General features: G+C 42.3%; 2 protein-coding genes across 2 annotated transcripts in view; both read right to left on the bottom strand.

The window, feature by feature from the left end:
* Positions 1 to 19,250, bottom strand: part of LOC127650386 (NACHT, LRR and PYD domains-containing protein 3-like) — a 125,294-nt gene that overhangs the window by 61,020 nt on the left and 45,024 nt on the right. The window lies entirely within an intron of this gene.
* Positions 1 to 19,250, bottom strand: part of LOC127650394 (NLR family CARD domain-containing protein 3-like) — a 45,674-nt gene that overhangs the window by 20,567 nt on the left and 5,857 nt on the right. Inside the window, exons 3-6 of the mRNA XM_052135808.1 lie at positions 18,683 to 18,790; positions 12,809 to 12,977; positions 6,641 to 6,845; positions 4,746 to 6,477 (exon numbers count right to left, since the gene is read on the bottom strand). Of these exons, the coding sequence (XP_051991768.1) occupies positions 4,746 to 6,477; positions 6,641 to 6,845; positions 12,809 to 12,977; positions 18,683 to 18,790 (2,214 nt within the window). The remainder of the gene's footprint in view (positions 1 to 4,745; positions 6,478 to 6,640; positions 6,846 to 12,808; positions 12,978 to 18,682; positions 18,791 to 19,250) is intronic.

Genomic DNA, 19,250 nt, shown 5'->3' with positions numbered 1-19,250 from the left:
TTGTCTGAACTCTGATGAAACAGTGGTACACTTATTTTGGTCATGTCATTACACAGAAGCTTTGGAATGATATTGGTGTTTTTTTGCCAGGCTTCTCAATACATATGAGAAACATTATATTTGGGTATTTTGACTCGGACCCCACAAAAGAAAGCAGAGTGCATTTTGTTTTGCTATTATTTATATTTTTTTTCCTAAGCAAATTTTACCTTCACAAATTCACATTTACAAACTGTAAATCTGTCTTCTCTGTCTTCTTAAAATAAATGGAAAATCATTTAAATGTGATCTCTAATCACTAATGTGATTGGTGTTATTGTTGTTTTTGATATTATGTGCTGTATGTTCATTTTCTGTATGTTCTCATTCTCAGCATTAATAAAAAACATTTAATAAAATAAAAAGCAATGTTGACTGTGTCAGCCGGCTGCTCGCGAAACACTCTCGTGGTACTTTAATGGCATACGGACAAAATTTCTAAATGACATGCACTGCTTCAAGTCAAACTCTGATCGGATCCGATCAAACAGTGCTGAATTAAGTCAAGCACCTATTGATTACACTTAGATGAAAACATTACCTACAGATGATAACACAATATTTACCACCAAATTCTCTTTTCCTCTGTGTACAATCTTCTAATTTAACAATAATGTCACCTCAGTAAATCAGTCAACAAGATAAACACTTGACATAAAGCCATCTAAACTAATCATTCATTACCAATCTAAATAAATGTTCATCTTAATGCGATTTTATATATTACAGTATAACATCATTTAATATGTTTTCAGTAAAATTAATTAAAGGATTATCAAAACGGAGAACCAAAACAGTGCAAAATAAACATTGCAGGAATAAAGGAAGCTACAATATGACAAATAAATGACTATAGTATAAAACAAATCAAATCCTTAAAATAATAGTAATAATTATTCAGTATTATATTATAATATAATATAATCTTGGATCTAGTTGATCCAAGATGGCGGCGCGGTAGCACACATCGGCCACTCCGGATCCAAAATGGTGCTATTTTTGTTAAATAAAATGCGACTTTTGCGGCACACGGACATCGGAGCAACCGGTGTTCGTGTCTACCATCACCAGACACTACTAAAATATAAGACTCATGCAACAACCAAGCTACATGATGATCTGCAGGAGGTGCTACGCGTACTCGGCTTGCTGTGGAGACCAGGCCTCCAGTCATCAGCATTGCCTGATGCCGGTGGCCGGGGGAGAGGACGTTGTGAGTGGTGTGCGAGAAAGCGGAAGTGCGAGAAAGCGGAAGTGCGGCAAGAGAGCGGGGGTCCATGCTAGGATAAAAACAAACCCTAGCCGGCCGGCTCTCCCATCTATCCTGCTCTCAAATGTTTGCTCCCTTGACAATAAACTGGACTATATCCGACTCCAACAGGCTACGCAGCGTGAGTTTAGAGACTACTGCTCAGCGACAGAGTACCTGACGCCACCATTCAGCTAGACGGCCTTGCCTCATTTCGTGCCAACAGAAATACAGCTCTCTGCGGTAAGACTCGTGGTGGTGGCTTGTGTGTTTACATCAACATGGAATGGTGCAAGAATGCTATGCTAGTCTCTAGCTACTGTTCATCGCTGTAGGAGCTTGTGACTGTTAGATGCAGACCTTTTTATTTACCACGGGAATTAACCACTGTTTTCATAACTGGAGTTTACATTCCTCCCAGCGCTAACGCTAAGAAAGCACTCTGTGAACTGTTTGGGGCTATGATGAACTGCAGAACACTCACCCCGACGGACTGTTTATTTCAACCATGCGAATCTCAAGACAGTGCTCCCTAAATTCCATCAGTATGTGGACTTTGCAATGAGAGGGACAAACGCGCTTGATCTTGTTTACACAAACATCCCAGGCGCGTACCAGGCGGAGCCCCGCCCCACCTCGGCTACTCAGACCACATCTCTGTTATGCTAATTCCAGCATACAGACTGCTCGTCAGACGCACAAAACCGCTTCAGAAGCAGGTGAAAACCTGGCCAGCAGGAGCTATCTCTGCTCTTCAGGACTGTTTTGAATGTACACATGTTCAGGGAGGCTGCAACATATGGTGATTCTACCAACTTGGAGGAGCATCAGCGACCAGCTACATCAGCAAGTGCATTGATGATGTCATTTTCTCCAAGACCATCACCACACGCTCCAACCAGAAGCCGTGGATGACTGTGGAGGTGCGCGGTGAGGTGAGGACCCGAGACTCAGAGTTTTGGTTCTCTGTTTTGATAATTCGGAGTAGGCGACAAGGTAGCCCTAAGAACAGGGCCAAACTGTCCCGGGCAATGAGAGAGGCAAAGCGCACACATGGCACTTCCAGGACAGCGGTGACACGTGCCGCATGTGGCAAGGTATCCAGGCCATCACCAACTACAGGACAACATCAGTTGCCTGTGACAAAGATGCCTCCCTTCCAAATGCGCTGAACGACTTCTACGCTCGGTTTGAAGTGCAGAGCTACGTGGTGGCGAGGAAGACCACCCCTCCTCTCAACGACCAGGTGCTCTTTGTTACCACGGCTGATGTGAGGAAAACTCTACGTAGAGTCAACCCACGGAAGGCTGCTGGACCAGACAACATTCCTGGCAGAGTGCTCAGAGGATGTGCAGACCAGCCGCCAGATGTTCTTACTGACATCTTCAACATCTCTCTGAGCAGCGCCATCATTCCAATGTGCTTCAAGGCCACCACAATCTTCCCCTTGCTAAAGAAATATTCAGTGTCCTGCCTCAATGACTAACGTCCCGTCACACTCACGCCAATCATCATGAAGTGCTTCGAGAGGCTCGTCATAAGGCACATTAAGACCCAGCTGCCCCCTCACTAGACCCACTGCAGTTTGCGTATCGTTCAAACCGTTCAACGGACGATGCCATCACCACAACCCTCCATCTGGCCTTCACCCACCTAGATAAAAAGGACTCATACGTTCGAATGCTGTTCATAGATTTCAGCTAAGCATTCAACACAATAATTCCTCAGCACCTGATTGGAAAGCTGAACCTGCTGGGCCTGGATACCTCCCTCTGCAACTGGATCCTGCAATTCCTGACTGGGAGACCTCAGTCAGTCCGGATCGGGAACAGCATCTCCATCACCACCACACTGAGCACTGGGGCCCCCCAGGGCTGTGTGCTCAGTCCACTGCTGTTCACTCTGCTGACTCACGACTGTGCAGCAATGCACAGCTCGAATCACATCATCAAGTTCAACGATGACACGACCGTGAAGGGTCTCATCAGCAAGAACGAGTCAGCATACAGAGAGGAGGTGCAGCGGCTAACGGACTGGTGTAGAGCCCACAACCTGTCCCTGAATGTGGACAAAACACTCCACTGAACAAAACACTCCACTGAACATTGACGGCTCCTCTGTGTAGATCGTCAAGAGCACCAAATTCCTTGGTGTTTACCTGGTGGAGAACCTGACCTGGTCCCACAACACCAGCTCTATCGCCAAGAAAGCCCAGCGGTGTCTGTACTTTCTTCGAAGGCTGAGAAAAGCACATCTTCCACCCCACATCTTCACTACATTCTATAGAGGGACTTTTGAGAGCATTCTGAGGAGCTGCATCACTGCCTGGTTTGGGACTTGCACCGTTTCGCACCACAAAGCCCTGCAGAGGATAGTGAGGACAGCTGAAAGAAGATCATCGGGGTCTCTCTACCTTCCATCAAAGACATTTACAAAAAACACTGTATCCGCAAAGCAACCAGCATTGTGGATGACCCCACACACCACTCACACAAACTTTTCACCCTCCTGCCGTCTGGCAAGAGGTACCGAAGCATTCGGGCCCTCACGGCCAGACTGTGTAACAGCTTCTTCCCCCAAGCCATCAGACTCCTCAATACTCAGAGACTGGTTTGACACACACACACACACGTGTCCTGAGTTGCACTTTAATTACTGTCACTTTATAACTGTCTGCTTCCTCAATAACTGCTATGCGCATAGAACACTATCTCATAGTATGTTATGTTTATGTTTTTAGAAACTATCATCTTTTTTGCACTACTGTGTACTGGTCGGTGCTACACTGTCTCTTACTGTGCTTATTGTCCTGTTCATTGTTAGAAATGTATTGTACTGCATGTGCACTTTATATAGGTATTTTATATAGGTAATTTTATATAGGTATTTTATTTAGTTTGTGTAGTCTCATTTGGTTCTGTGTTTGTCCGATATTGTTCTATAGAGCACCATGGTCCTGGAGGAACATTGGCTCGTTTCGCTGTGTACTCTACTAACTGTATGGTTGAAACGACAATAAAAACCACTTGACTTGATAATAAACTTGACTGGGTCAACATTATGTTCATTCAAGAAATGTTTTAGTAAAAATATGTGCAGGTAAATTATGATTTTGTTCTTAGGCTGATGTGTATTATTGTATGTGGAAGCGCAAATAAAAATTATTAAGTATCATTTTGTATTTATTTAGTGGAAAAACTTTAGAAAACATGCTTTTATTATTTTAAACTAGATTATTTACTTTGTATTAAACATTTTGAATCTATTTGGCTCCAATGTCTGTTTAAAATGAAGGTTTCTCTGATTACAAAAATAATAAATAAATCAAAACACATGAAACCAAAAAAACTTAATCAAAACAGCACGAGGGGTTAATTGTAGTCTTGCAAAATACATTAAAATCTAACGTCTGCTATTTAATTACAATAAAGTGAGATTAAAACATTAAATTACTCACTCAGCTTTTCTGGATGCTTTGATCACCGGCAGCAGCCTCAGAAGACATTCATGTGATGGATCATATTTCCTCAGATTAAACTGATCCAGCTCCTCTTCTGAGTTCAGCAACACAAACACCAGAGCTGACCACTGAGCAGGAGAGAGACGGACTCCAGAGAGACGATTGATATCTCTACTGTTCACATATGTTTGTACTTCCTGCACTAGAGAATGATCATTGAGTTCATTCAGACAGTGGAACAGATTGATGGATTTCTCTGGAGAGGGATTGTCCCTGATCTTCATCTTAATGTACTTAACTATTTCCTGTTTGCTGTCAGAGCTGCTTCCAGTCAGTGTCAGTAGATTTCGTAAGATTGTCTGATTGGACTTCAGTGAGAGACCCAGAAGAAATCGAAGGAAAAGGTCCAGGTGTCCATTCTCACTCTGTAAGGCCTTGTCCACTTCACTCTTCAGGAAATCACTCATTCTTAACTTGTTTTGCAGAAACTTGAATAAAGCAGCGAGAAACTCCTGAACGCTCAGATGCACAAAGCTGAACACCTTTACCAGGTGCAGGCCAAACTCCTCTCTGAAGATTTGGGTACAGACTCCCGAGTACAGTGATGCTTCTCTGACATCAATGCCACAATATCTCAGGTCCTCCTCATAGAAGATCAGGTTCCATTTTTCCAGCTGTTGAAAAGCCAGTTTTCCCAGGGACAGAATCCTCTTTCTAGCCTGCTGAAGATCCACCTCACATTTCCCATCATACTTCTGGCTCTTCAGTTTGATCTGAAAGATCAGGAAGTGTGTGAACATTTCAGTGAGAGTCTTGGGGATCTCTGCACTCTCTGCTTCACTCAACAGTCTATGTAGAACAGTGGCTGAAATCCAACAGAAGACTGGTATGTGACACATGATGTACAGGCTTCTTGATGATTTCATGTGTGTGATGATTCTGTTGGCCAGACGCTCATCTTTTATTCTCTTCCTGAAATACTCATCCTTCTGAGGGTCATTGAAGCCTCGTACATCTGTGAGCTGGTCAACACACTCAGGGGGAATCTGATTGGCTGCTGCTGGTCTAGAGGTGATCCAGAGCAGAGCAGAAGGAAGCAGATTACCCTTGATGAGGTTGGTCAGCAGCACATCCACTGAGGCCGATTCTGTCACATCACACAAAATATCATTGTTCTGGAAATTTAGAGGAAGTCGACACTCATCCAGACCATCAAAAATGAAAATGACTTTGTAGTCATCAAGGAATGTTGATCTCAGTTCTTTTGTATCTGTGAAAAACTGATGAAGAAGATCCATCAAACTGATATTTTTGCACTTCATCAGATTGAGCTCTCTGAAAGGAAGTGGAAATATGAAGTGAACATCCTGATTTGCTTTTCCTTCAGTCCAGTCCACAATGAACTTCTGCACAGAGACAGTTTTTCCAATTCCAGCAACTCCTTTAGTCAGCACAGTTCTGATGGCTTTGTCTTGACCAGGTAAGGCTTTAAAGATGTCATTGCATTTGATTGGTGTTTCCTGTGTCTCTGCTCTCCTGGATGCTGTCTCAATCTGTCTCACCTCATGTTCATTATTGATCTCTGCACTGCCTCCCTCTGTGATGTACAGCTCTGTGTAGATCTCATTCAAAAGTGTTGAGCTGCTTTGACTTGACATTCCTTGAGTAATTCTCTGGAATTTCTCTTTTAGTTTTGTTTTGAGTTTTTGTTGATGCACAGAAATCAGTTCTGATGTAAAGAGGAAACAAAATGAGAATTATAATGGATGTTGATGTTTAAAGGTCATTAGACATTAAGTTCCTTTCTTTCACTAATATTGAGTGAATCCAAACACTGTGTGTTTCCTCTGAAGGTGACGTGATGTAATAGTGACGTGAGTGCGAGCTCTTACTGGTTTGAAATGTGTTAGCGAGGTCTGTCTGCTTCATCTTCTTCAGGACATGCAGTGTGATCTTCAGAAACCCCTCTCTGACTCTACTCTGACCTTCATCATCCTCCTCCTCTCTCTCAGAGCATGCTGGGATATCTGAGATCAGTAGTCTTTTGAAACTCTTCAGTTCTTTCTTCATCAGAGAGATGATTTTGTGCTCAAGTTCCTGAAATCAGTGAAAATTCAAACAACAAATCTTCATTCAGTAACTGAAGGATCAGCGGACAAGAATCAACACTCATTTTATTTGTGCTTTAGTTGTCTTGAATTCACATTAATGTGTGTATGTGTGTGTGTGTGTGTGTTTGTGTGTGTGTGTGTGTGTGTTAAGATGAGGGTGAAGCTCTTCTAGAGAGACATGACAGTGTGTATTTAAAAAAACAGGACAGGAACACACACACTATGTGGACAGGAACACACACACACACACACACACACACACACACACACACACACACACACACACATGTTGGGTTTCCATATTTTATGGAGACTTTCCATAGACAATGGTTTTTATTCTGTACAAACTATATATTTTATCCCCTAACCCTCACAGAAAACTTTCAGCATTTTTACATTTTCAAAAAAACGTCTCGGGTTACATGAGTAACCCTTGTTCCCTGAAAAAAGCGGAACAAGATGCTGCGCTGCTAAGCGCTACGGGGAACAACCCTAGTTGTGACCGAGCTGAATAATGTGTGTAACACGTCAATGAACATAGACCGGAATTTATAGACTCGGCTGATGTAATCATTAGATGCACCTGTGGCCAGGCTATAAATGGATACGTCACCAGGTGTCGTTAGATACTTCTTTTTGAAGTGCAGTCCTGGGACGTCCCAGTGCGGCAAAGCAGCGCAGCATCTCGTTCCGCTTTTTTCAGGGAACAAGGGTTACACATGTAACCCGAGACGTTCCCTTAACAAAAAGCTTCACTATGATGTGCGCTGCTAAGCGCTACGGGGAAGGCAATACCCACGCCGCCACACTTGGGGCTGTCCGGAACCCTACGGTTGTGCAGTGTACTCACAAAAACACGAGAGGTCTCAGACATGAGCTTGAGATGTCGACTCAAGGGCATAAGAGCCCGGAGTAGCATAAACATCTAAACCATTAAATTTTGATGAATGTGTGCGGAGAGGACCAGCCTGCCGCATCACAAACTTGTTTAGGCATGGGCTGAGATGTCTACTCAAGGACATAAGAGGCCGGAGTAGCAAAGCATCTAACCGATAAAGTTCGATGAATGTGTGCGAAGAGAACCCGATCGCAACACAAACTTGTCATAATAACTGATGAATGTGAGCGGAGAGGACCAGCCTGCCGCATCACAAACTTGTTCAGGCATGAGCTGAGATGTCGACTCAAGGTCATAAGAGCCCGGAGTGCAGAACATCCAAACTAAAAAAGTCCAATGAATGTGTGCGGAGAGGACAACCTGCCGCATCGCAAACTTGTTTAGGCATGGGCTGAGATGTCGACTCAAGGACATAAGAGTCTGGAGTAGAAAAGCATCTAGCCCATAAAGTTCGATGAATGTGTGCGAAGAGAACCCTATCGCAACACAAACTTGTCATAAAAACTGATGAATGTGAGCGGAGAGGACCAGCCTGCTGCATCACAAACTTGTCCAGACATGAGTTTGAGATGTCGACTCAAGGGCATAAGAGCCGGAGTGGCAGAACATCCAAACTATAAAAATCTAATGAATGTGTTCGGAGAGGACAAATGCCGCATCACAAACTTGCTGCAGAGGGAGACCTCTAGCCAAGGTTTTAGAGGAGGAGAGCCCTCTGGTAGAGTGCGCCCTAAAACCTACTGGCGAAGCTTGACCGCGCGCCTCGTAGGCCCGGGCAATAATGAGGATGCCTCTTTGAGGGCACCCCGCCCACCAAGCCGTGGCAAACCGCAGTGGCCACATAGAACCTGGCAGTGGCGAGGCAAGTGCCCGCTGACAGTTCTTTCTACAGAAAATCCAGAACTGAAGCAAACTGGCAGTTAGCTGGTTCTGTAATAAGAACTTTAGTAGAAGGAAACGCATGCAGGTGCATTTGTGCTATGAATGCGTTACTATGATCAGCCCCTCCCGAGGGGAGGGGCGGGGCGACTCGGGGAGAAGTAGAGGAGACATTGCGCTATCAACAGAGGCGAAGAGGTCCTCTTCTGCCCTGTAAAATCTACCCAGATCAGTTCCAAGTGGAGGGAGCCCTAGCACTTGAAGTGGTCTTGATAACCTCAAGAGAAAACCCTGTGAACCTCATTTGGTACCCTTAGGGGCCAGACATGAAAGGTTTCACAATTCGGGCTAAGGATGAGAAGGTGCTCCCTGTTCGGAATCGCCCAAGGCAAGCCGTCGAGGAGAGGAATTAACTCCGAGAAACATATCCTGTTCGGCCAGTGCAGCGCCATTAATAGGAGGCAAGACCCTTGCTGGTGAACATTGCCAAGACTCCCGGGAGCAGAGAAACCGGGGAAAGAAACGCATACAGACGCATTCTGGGTCATGTATGTGTCTTAACGTCCAGACCCAAGGGGGCTGGGTGATTTCAGGGAGAAGTAGAGGAGACATTGCGCTATTCATAGAGGCAAAGAGGTCCTCTTCTGCCCTAAGATCTCACCCAAACTTGTTCCAAGTGGAAAAAGCCCGGCATTTAAAAAGGTCTTGATAACCTCAGGAGAGAGCCCTGTGTCCCTCAGTTGGTACCCTTAGGGGCCAAACATGAAAGATTCCACAATTTGGGGCAGGGATGAAATATTGCCCTGTGCCTGAGATAGAAAATCCTTCCTGTTCGGAATCGCCCAAGGCGAGCCGTCGAGTGAAGAGATTAGCTCTGAGAACCAAGCCCTGTTTGGCCAGCGCGGTGCTATCAGTAAGAGGCAAAAACCCTTGCTGGCGAACTCTGGGCAACTACTACCTTAGGGTGGAGTTCTTAACTCCCCCGTTGGTATTTTCTGTCTGGACCGTAAATCTGCTCCCATATACGGGCATCCAGGTATATAACTGACCTGAGTGACAGGAGCTTGCCCTGGGCCCTAAGGAGAACCCAACGTGTCAGAAATACAGCTGACAAGAACGTGGGTCTCCTTGATGATTTATGTAAGAGGCTACCGCTGTATTGTCCACCCGCACCAAGACATGGCAGCCTCAGGAGGAGGTATTTCAGGGCCAGAAATACAGCCATCAACCCGAGACAGTGACTGTGACAACCGTCCTATCCCCTTAAGCTGGACGACCACTTAAGGCCGCTACCCCGCCCATCAGGGAAGCATCTGTCGTTAGCAGCCTGCGACAACAAGACGCACCTAGAGTGGGACCCAAGGCAGAAAACCGGGGTCTGAACCACATAGAAAGGGAACGAAGCCTGAGGCACGTAACCCTTTTTAGCCCAGGGTTTTGGCCCTTGGAAGAAATCCCCTGGCTTTTTGCCACAACAAAAACGGTCTCATGAGCAGAAGGTCCAGAGGGATCACCGTGGACGCGGTCGCCCTGAGACCTGGAAATCGTTGATACTGATAACAGTGCAACCTTGACCTAGCCTGACTTTGCTCAGGGTGATCTGAATGGACTCAATCCTAGCGGGAGACAGTTGTGCCCGCATTGTGATTGAACTCCATACGATGCCCCGATAGACAGTGTTCTGAGTGGGAGAGAGGACGCTTTTCTTGGCGTTGAGCCTCAACCCCAGAGAAACAGATGAGCTAGGACGTTGTCCCTGTGCTGAACTGCCAGTTCCTGGAACTGCGCTAGGATCAGCCAGTCGTCTACGTAATTCAGAATGCAGATGCCCCGGAGTCGCAAGGAGCCAGCGCTACATCATGCATTGTGAATGTGCGGGTAAAAAGGGCTAGGCCGAGTGAAAGAACCTGACCCTGGAAGACTTCGCCCCCGGAAGCGAACCTCAGGAACTTTCCATGTTGTGGCAGAACTTCTAAATGAAGTATAGAAGTGCGTCATAAGATCGATGGTGACCAGCCAAACGAGTTGTAGGGCTTGAGACACGACCGTCTTGACAGGCATCATCTTGGACTTGAACACCCACGGGTAGTTCAAGCTTTAAGATCTAAGCCAGACGCCACCCCTCACCCTCCATGGGAAACGGGAAGTACTTAGTGTAATAACCTAACTCTCTCTCTGGAAGGGGAACACATACCATGGCCCCTTTAACCAGGAGATTGAGTTTTGTTTTTGTTTACATAAAAAAAAATCCAGTTTACGGTAGTGAGAACACGACGTAGAAACACGGAAAAGCAGCGAGTGAATTAAATCCTGACGCCCTTATAAGACCCACAGAAAAGAATATATCTGGCAGAAGTTTCAACGCTGCCAGGATCTCTGAGATGGGTATATTTGAACACTTCCTGTTGAGGGGTTGTCGAGTGTTTCGCGTCCTGAATAAAATGCATGAACAGCGAAAACACCCAATTTTGACGGAAGCCTTTGCAACCCGAAACACCAAGAGGTTGCGGGAATGGAGGGGCTTCGAGGGGGTACCGGGTGGGGTGAAGTGAAGCACGCGCCCCGTCCCGAGGGGAGCTACCCTCTAATCTAGGCTTCGGGGGCTGGCGAGGGAGGCGAGACTGTCCCCAATCCCTGGGAGGAGGAGCACGACTCGCCACGCTTTGCTTTTGAGCCTCCCTTCAGACAGGACCGAGGCGGGTCAGAGGCTTGCTCATCAAGCGCAGATCCCACACTCAGGTCGTCCAGGAGGTCAGCCTGGTACGCCTGTAAAACAGCATAGTGTGCAGAGCAGCACCAGCCTGACCTGCAGCTTGATAAGCCCCTCCCACTAAAGTGGAGGTTGTCCTACAAGGCTTTGAGGGGAGAGAGGGCTTCTTAAGTGACGATGCCGAGCCCGGCGAGAGATAGCCCGCAAGCGTCTCTTCGACCAGCGGCATCACTGAATACCCCCGTGCCTCAGCACCCACGATAGTCGAATATAATGACATCAAGGGTATGTGAACACGGGAAGAAAATATATATATATATTTTTTAGGTGTTCCTCCATAAGCGAAAAAAGCTCTTTGTGGAGGTTATCAAAGAAGGGAAGGGACTCATGAGGCGTTCCCTTTCTTAGACTGGAAGATAAAATCTATCCCCTAATTTGGAGGGTTTGGGGTCTCTTTTTCGCGTTGCCAGTCCAATCTGGCAACCGCTTGAGTAACAACATCGAGCAATTCCTCCGTAGATTTTTTTATCGCGGACGGAAAGCTCGGACGCGGGAAGTGAATCGCGATCCTTCTCATGATCCGAAGAAGTGTCGGAACGTGCTTCGAGATCATGTGAAGGACCAGCTGGGTTTGAGGAGAGAGCGAGAGAAAGGGATCAACCCGTCTCATGCTCCTCAGCCAAATCCATGCAAGAGCGTTTTTGTTTTTTTCGTGAGTGCTGACTCCCGGAAGCAAGCGAGGCGAGCGCGAAGCACTCTGCCTGTTAAAGCAAATCGCAGTGCTCGCACCCGCCCTGCTGCAACGCGAGAGCAGCGTGCTCTTACCACCAAACAAACAGAGCAAAACTTATGCAGCGTTTGCGGCTTTCAGTCATTCTCTTTTTTTTTTCTTTTTTTGAAATGTGTATATATATATATATATATATATATATATATATATATATATATATATATATATATATATATATATATATATAATATTTTCTAAACAGAAGAGAAAAGAGGAAAATATTCACTGCACACTGTCTAACCAATCCTAACTCCTAACAGAGGAAAGAAAGTTTTGACAGGGCTTGTAAAACACACAGAAACAGAATCGCTCTAAAAAAAGAGTTTCTGACGACACCTGGTGACGTATCCATTTATAGCCTGGCCACAGGTGCATCTAATGATTACATCAGCCGAGGCTATAAATTCCGGTCAATGTTCATTCACGTGTTACACACATTATTCAGCTCGGTCACAACTAGGGTTGTTCCCCGTAGCGCTTAGCAGCACAGCATCATAGTGAAGCTTTTTGTAAAGGGAACATAATTTAGTCTGATTTATAACCTGTTTTCCTCATGGGGACCGACAAAATGTCACCACGACGTCAAAGATTTCAGGTTTCACTAAACTTTTGGGGACATTTTGTCCCCACAAAGTGATAAATACACGCTCGCTCACACACACACACACACACCTCAAAAATGGTGTCCAATGGCACATTCCCAGCAGTTGATTCTGAACCTTCCTGTTTGTTTCTGTAGTTGATCAAAGACTCTCCTGAACTGAAATTATCTGGTTGACTCATTGACTGGTCACTCTTCATGGACACACAGCTGGGTTCAGGAGATTCTCCATGAATGACACTAAAACAGCAATTAAACAGAGTTTAGTTCATGTGTTTTTTTAGTAATCTGAAAACATAATTTCAACATCCAGTGCAATAAAACACATTTAATGATGTGTCTTATATATTATATGTCACATGAGAACTTGCAATGTCACTAACATCAACATAAGTTCTCACATAAACACTCGAGCCGCTGTGAACAAACATCTCTCACAGCACTCATGAATGCACAACAGACGTCAAGATTTACAGTGAAAAATTACACATTTATACTTTTATTTTAAGTTTTAAAAGTGAGTCACTCTCCACTGCCATTGTATTAACAAGACCACTCACCATATTCATTAAAACATCTGCTTTTGTGTCTTCTGCATGAGGGTGAGTGAATTATGACACAATTTTCATTTTTAATGAACTGAGAAATCCTGAAGCTGCAGTGAGGACGTGTGTTTTATTTGATCATTCAGAACACAAAACACGACATAACGGGACATTACAAGCAGGGGCGGGATTACGATTTCTGAGGCCCCGAGCAACCGACCAACCCGGGACCCCATTTGGAAAATAGTTGCTTAAATTACGTAAAATTGATTTTAAATCATAATTTTAAATTCATCCTATAAGCCGTTGTAGCAAAGTACATTCAAAATGTTTAATGATATAAAAATCTAGTTAATTATAATGAATGATGTTTTCCAGTTGTTGTTGTTTTTTGTGAACAGGGTGTGCAAGAATCTACTTCACCAGTAACATTTTGGAATTTAGTTGGTATTTATTAATATTATAACCATCAATTACAGCATTTATTGTTGTCCAGTTTGTCATTATAACATGATACAGTATTATTATTATTACTTTGAGGATTAATATATTAGTATTATATTTCTGTCTTATTTACTTTCTCCTGGATCTTACATTCTGACGCTGCAGTGTTTTGTTCACCATGTTGCAAAAGGCAGTATTTTATGTTGGCATCGTGGCAACATTCTTAACAGTAACAGTAAACACACAAACACTGCGGCCATCACACACTAGAGCAGAAGGGAAAAACATTTATCAAGGGCTGAAACTTTACTTGGTGCAGAACAATCTGGAATAATGTTAAACATTGTCACAGTCACCTCTTTGCAACCTGAAGGTTAAATCTTTGTGACACCTGCGCTAAAAACAATCTAGACACAGTTCAAGGAATGAAACAGAACGCAGTTGTCTCGACATGCATTTCTGAAACAGTGTCTAAAAATGTGCCGGTCACTGCGTGACACACTGAAGAAACACAGAGACGCGGTGCAGCAGTCAAGGACGTTTGTCCAGCATGTTTACATTGGAAAACCATGAAAAAACAGAGCAGACGCATACAAAAATAAGTTTGGTGTGAACAGCCCCTAACTCATGCGTGTTTTACAAACCCAAAGTCCTGCTGACGAACCGCGAACCGCTCTGAGAGCGCTGACAACGGCATGTTCACGTGTGTACCCAGAACAACATGTCACTTCAAGCGTTTTTTTTACAGAGAAGAGAATTCCTTTACAAAACATACACAGCCTCTTTATTGTTTTGTATCTAATGTAGCGTAAGGCTAGGTGCCAACCCAGCACATGCCCACATGGAACAACAAGACTTCCGGGAAAAACAACTCTCAAACTCTCTCACAAAATAGACCTACAACTGAGAAAACAAAAGGCATCACTGTGTGAAAAACCCAGTTTAACAAACATTGTCCACCTGAGACATCCTGCCATCCACATTCTGCCCCCACGTACTCCAGCTGTTCTCTCTCCCCCTGGTTTTCCCCCACAAGGCACAACACAGACACACAAGATGTATATGTGAAAATGTAAGAAAGAAAAAAACATTAAAACAAATAATGCACCCTGGCATGTTTGATATCATTTAAGAGTTCTCTGTGTGACTGGTATAGTGTTTTGTCCCCAGGTTTGTAAAACTTAATGACAACAAATTTATAAGGTCTTTGCCAAATACTGAATAATTCTGGAGGTCTATCCCCCTCCTTGAAGGTTTAACACCAGGAAGCCAAGAACCCATTCAACCCCAAATTCTCATTGAACAAAGGATAATACCATTTGGTACACAATGTGTATTCTGTCTGGATATTTAAGGAAGGCTGGCCCAGAGCTCAGGGTTCTCTGTAGTCAGATGATCCCACACCTCGATGTGTGTAACTGTAATAATTGGAATCTGCAATCATATTTCCCATGCTTTGCAATTACATGTAGATTTCTCAACTGCCAGGTATGTTCTTTGACTTGTTTCTGTAACTTATGTTTTAAATCCTACCTGTAAATAAATGGTTACTTTTTTATTTATTCTGTATTCCTCTGAAATCATTTATATCAATAAAATAGGAGAAACTAATCTGGAGGAACCGAGCAGGAGAATACTATTTTAAGAATCATTTAAATCATAACTGAAGCTTTAATGTTGGAGCTTCAAGACTATCAGGTTGAATTTCATTAGAAACTGATCAAAAGGTAAATGAATAGAAGAGGATTCAGAGTAATCAATAACTTAAAAGATTAAAATAAAAGAATGATCATTAAGTAATTAGAGCATTAATCTAAATTAGAGGTCAACTTGAAATTGAAGTCAGATTAATATAAAATTGGAGTCAGATAAAATTAGTAACAGGATGAATTTGTAAAGTGCAAATTATTAACAATAATTGCTTTACTTCAGTGCTCAGAAAAGACAGAACAACGCAGAGACCTTCAAGGCATAATCTATCTATTTTTAGCAGTTTTCCCTGCCTTTTTACAGTAGTATGATACAAAACAAGAGTTATTTTTACTTTCAAATATGCCTTTGCTTTTTTCTGCATATGGTATTCTCCAACATACAACATTTTTAAAAGACACTTTAGTAATGTCAAAAGATTACTGTAGCACAGGTGGAAACATACTGTAACTCATAGTCAACATGTCCTTTTTTAGTAACATTATCATCTACAGCAGACTGTATGTCCTGTGATAAACCTGAGAAACAGTCTCTTGTCATGTCTAGAGTTGCAGCGGTATACCGGTTTCACGGTATACCACTGTTTGAAAATGGACGGTTATCATACCATGTACATTTGCTTATCTACAGTATTGAGAAAAAAATGCAACCGGACAGAGAATCTCATATGCGCGTGCGCATCTCCTTTCCTCCTTGTCTGCCTGTCAGACTCTCAACTTGCCAGACACACACACTTGCAGCGGAGAAAATGTCAAAGAGAAGCATGGCTAGGGGGTCTGACATGAGTGTGTGTGTGTGTGTGTGAGTTAAAGCAGTTTTTCTCAACTGGTCTATTCGGACTAGGTCGCGGAGAGCAGGGAAAGAACAATGCCATGGTTCTCCCATTGAAGATATTTCGGCAGCCGCCCAAGTGTTCGACAATTTAGGTAATAATCTCACAAACAGCTAAAACAGACATGGGCAATTTACGGCCCATGGTCTGGATCAGGCCCTCTACATGGTTTAATGTAGAATTATTTCATTGGATATTTCAGTTAACTTGCATTGGGACCTAAAGCGTCTCCACAAGCGTTTAACATGCTCAAGGTTGCCAGATAAGAGACGCAACACCTCAGTTTGAGATTTATTCTTGCGCAATTTGGAAATATTCAGTCTAATGTTATACTTATTTTGTGCAATCTGGCAACCACTTTTTCTGTCTCTCGCTTTCCCCATTCAACAAATGTAGCGATATATAGTGCAATATTCTGCTCAAGGAAAAGTGTTATACGGCTACTCTGTGTCCATTCTTGAGGCTGCTTGTGATGTTTGGTGCTACTAATTTTGCAGGTAAACTTTCTCAGTGATTAAATTAAATATAAAAGTAGATATCGGCATCATCGACACACGGAGGGGTTATCATTGACATGCGAGCAAAAGCAAGCCAGAGATGAATATGTATTTTTTTATTTGTGCAATTTATAAATGTTGAAGTCCCTTCACACCTGTATGTTAATCTAACTCTTGCAGTAATAATTTATCATAGTCATGCAGCCTGTGTTATTCTGTTGAGTGTTGAAAAACCATTGAGGAGACCTGCATCATGACGCTTTTAGCATGTAAACGGGTAATGTTTTAAACTCGCTCGCTTTGCGACAAACATTAAAAGTTCTATAAATTTTATTTTGTTTTATTTATTATAACAGACCCCTGATGTAGAAAGTGTTAAATTGAATAATAAATTAACAGGGAAGTAGAGATGGTAAAATACATTTATAAGCTCAGCCTTTATTCAGTTTTGTAATGCCTGATAGAAAAGTATCTATGTTTGTAGAGTGATACAATACTCACTAGTCACAGATACACTTCAGAAAATTGAGTACACAACTATTTCTGGGCTTAAAAGATACAGAAACCAAATCAATGCAGAACATTGTATCTCAAAAGCAATACAATGTGGCCCCCCATGCACTACTTAAGCTCGATGTGGCCCCTTTACCAAAATAGTTACAAATATTAATAATTGCACACCATCACCTTTACAAATTTGTTTCAAGATTTTACACGAGTAAAAGTAACTGTTATATTTTGACAAAATGTTTCAGTTTCATTTGAAATAATCTAAAGGTAGAATCTATAAGACCTCATGTTATATCAACAGTGGCAGTTGTAGTTAAAGTTTCAGATGTGTTTCAGCTGGAATTGATTTTTCATAAATGCATTAATTTATTATTATATTACTATTATTTAAGACTAGCACACTGACCTAACCATGGTAATGAGGAGCCTTTCCTTCTGTGTAATATGTGTATAAATATGTAATATTAGGTAACAAACGGGATAATAATGGGCTCATATAAGTAAATATGCTCTTCAATTTTTAAAGGGGGGAGAGAAAACTTCCTGTAGATTTAGTTGTTGACATCAACAACAAAAATAATGTTACTTGAGGCATGTCCTTGTACTGGAAAATCATGAACAAAACTATGCAACATAAAACGAAACGCAACCCAGGAAACATTAAATACAGGTTATGTTTAATCTATGGCAGGTCGCCACTTGATTTCAAATGTAAAATCTGTCCTGAAGCAAAACCAGTTGAGAACCACTGAGTTAAAGTTACAGAAAGGAGCAGTATATGTTAATTATTAATAATCATAGGACATTGCTTCAAAAGCTCACACAGCTGATGTTATTTTTAATTTAGTAGTTAATTTTACATGCTATGCTAACATGTAAACTAACATGCTTTAGTTATATAACATGTTATATTTACATGATATTTTTTATCATGTTTATAATCCGGTTTATTAAAATTCTATTAGCTTTCTTATTTTTTCAAAAGGGAGACTTTTTTACACATCAATAAAATAAATGGTTTCAAGTTTCAATTATAATAAAGTGTTTGCTCAAAAATAAATAAATAAATAACCCTTCTGTTTAATACTAATTGTGTAATACCATATACCGTGATATTTTCTGTGATGGTAATCATACTATGAAAATCTCATACCGTTGCAATCCTAGTCATGTCTGATCATCTCTGTCATGTTCACATGATATTACTGTACAGTATAAAGATGAGCTCTTGTGAAGAGATGCCAATGAAACTGTTACAGTAAAGCAATCAGCTGTAGAAGGACTCATTATTTTTATTATAATTGCCTATTTTCTTTTATATTTATATTTTTACACTGGATTCATTCTAATGGTCCCTCAGACTGTGATGTACACGTTCATACTGTCAGTCAACATGAGAGTCCTCACCTCACATCAGCACAAGGGGCTCCTGAACTGAATTTAAGTGGATGATTCATTGACTGGTCACTCTTCATGGACACACAGCTGGATTCAGGAGATTCTCCATGAATGACACTAAAACACAACAGCAATTAAACACTGTTTTAAAAACTACAAACTCTCACAAACACTCTTTTCCTCTCATCAGTTTCTCAGTTTTACTCTTCACAATATTTCTCTCTTCTTCAAGGGGGTAACATGTTCTTTTCCCGTGTTTTCAGTGTCATGTTGTCATTGAAATCAATATTTATTATTTTAGTAGCAGTGGTCACTTAGAGAAAATGACTACATCTCATTTTACATTGAATTCTTTCCATCTTGAGAATATTTCTGGTTTAGGACAGTGAAAAGCAGCACACTGGAGATTGTAGTTTTCCTGAAGTTTCTCTGTAAAGTTGTGTGCAAACAGTCCGAACATGAGACTTCTGAAATACATGCTAACCAGCTGAACATTGCTGATTCTCACACACCTTGTATGTTTAATGGAAGATGTCGTGTTGTTGTTATGTTACACAAAGGAACTGTTTGCTCATGT

This window comes from Xyrauchen texanus, chromosome 10 (assembly GCF_025860055.1).
Source record: "Xyrauchen texanus isolate HMW12.3.18 chromosome 10, RBS_HiC_50CHRs, whole genome shotgun sequence".
NCBI lineage: Eukaryota > Metazoa > Chordata > Actinopteri > Cypriniformes > Catostomidae > Xyrauchen > Xyrauchen texanus.
Note: the sequence above shows the minus strand (reverse complement) of the source record. Positions and strands in the feature narration are given on the sequence as shown.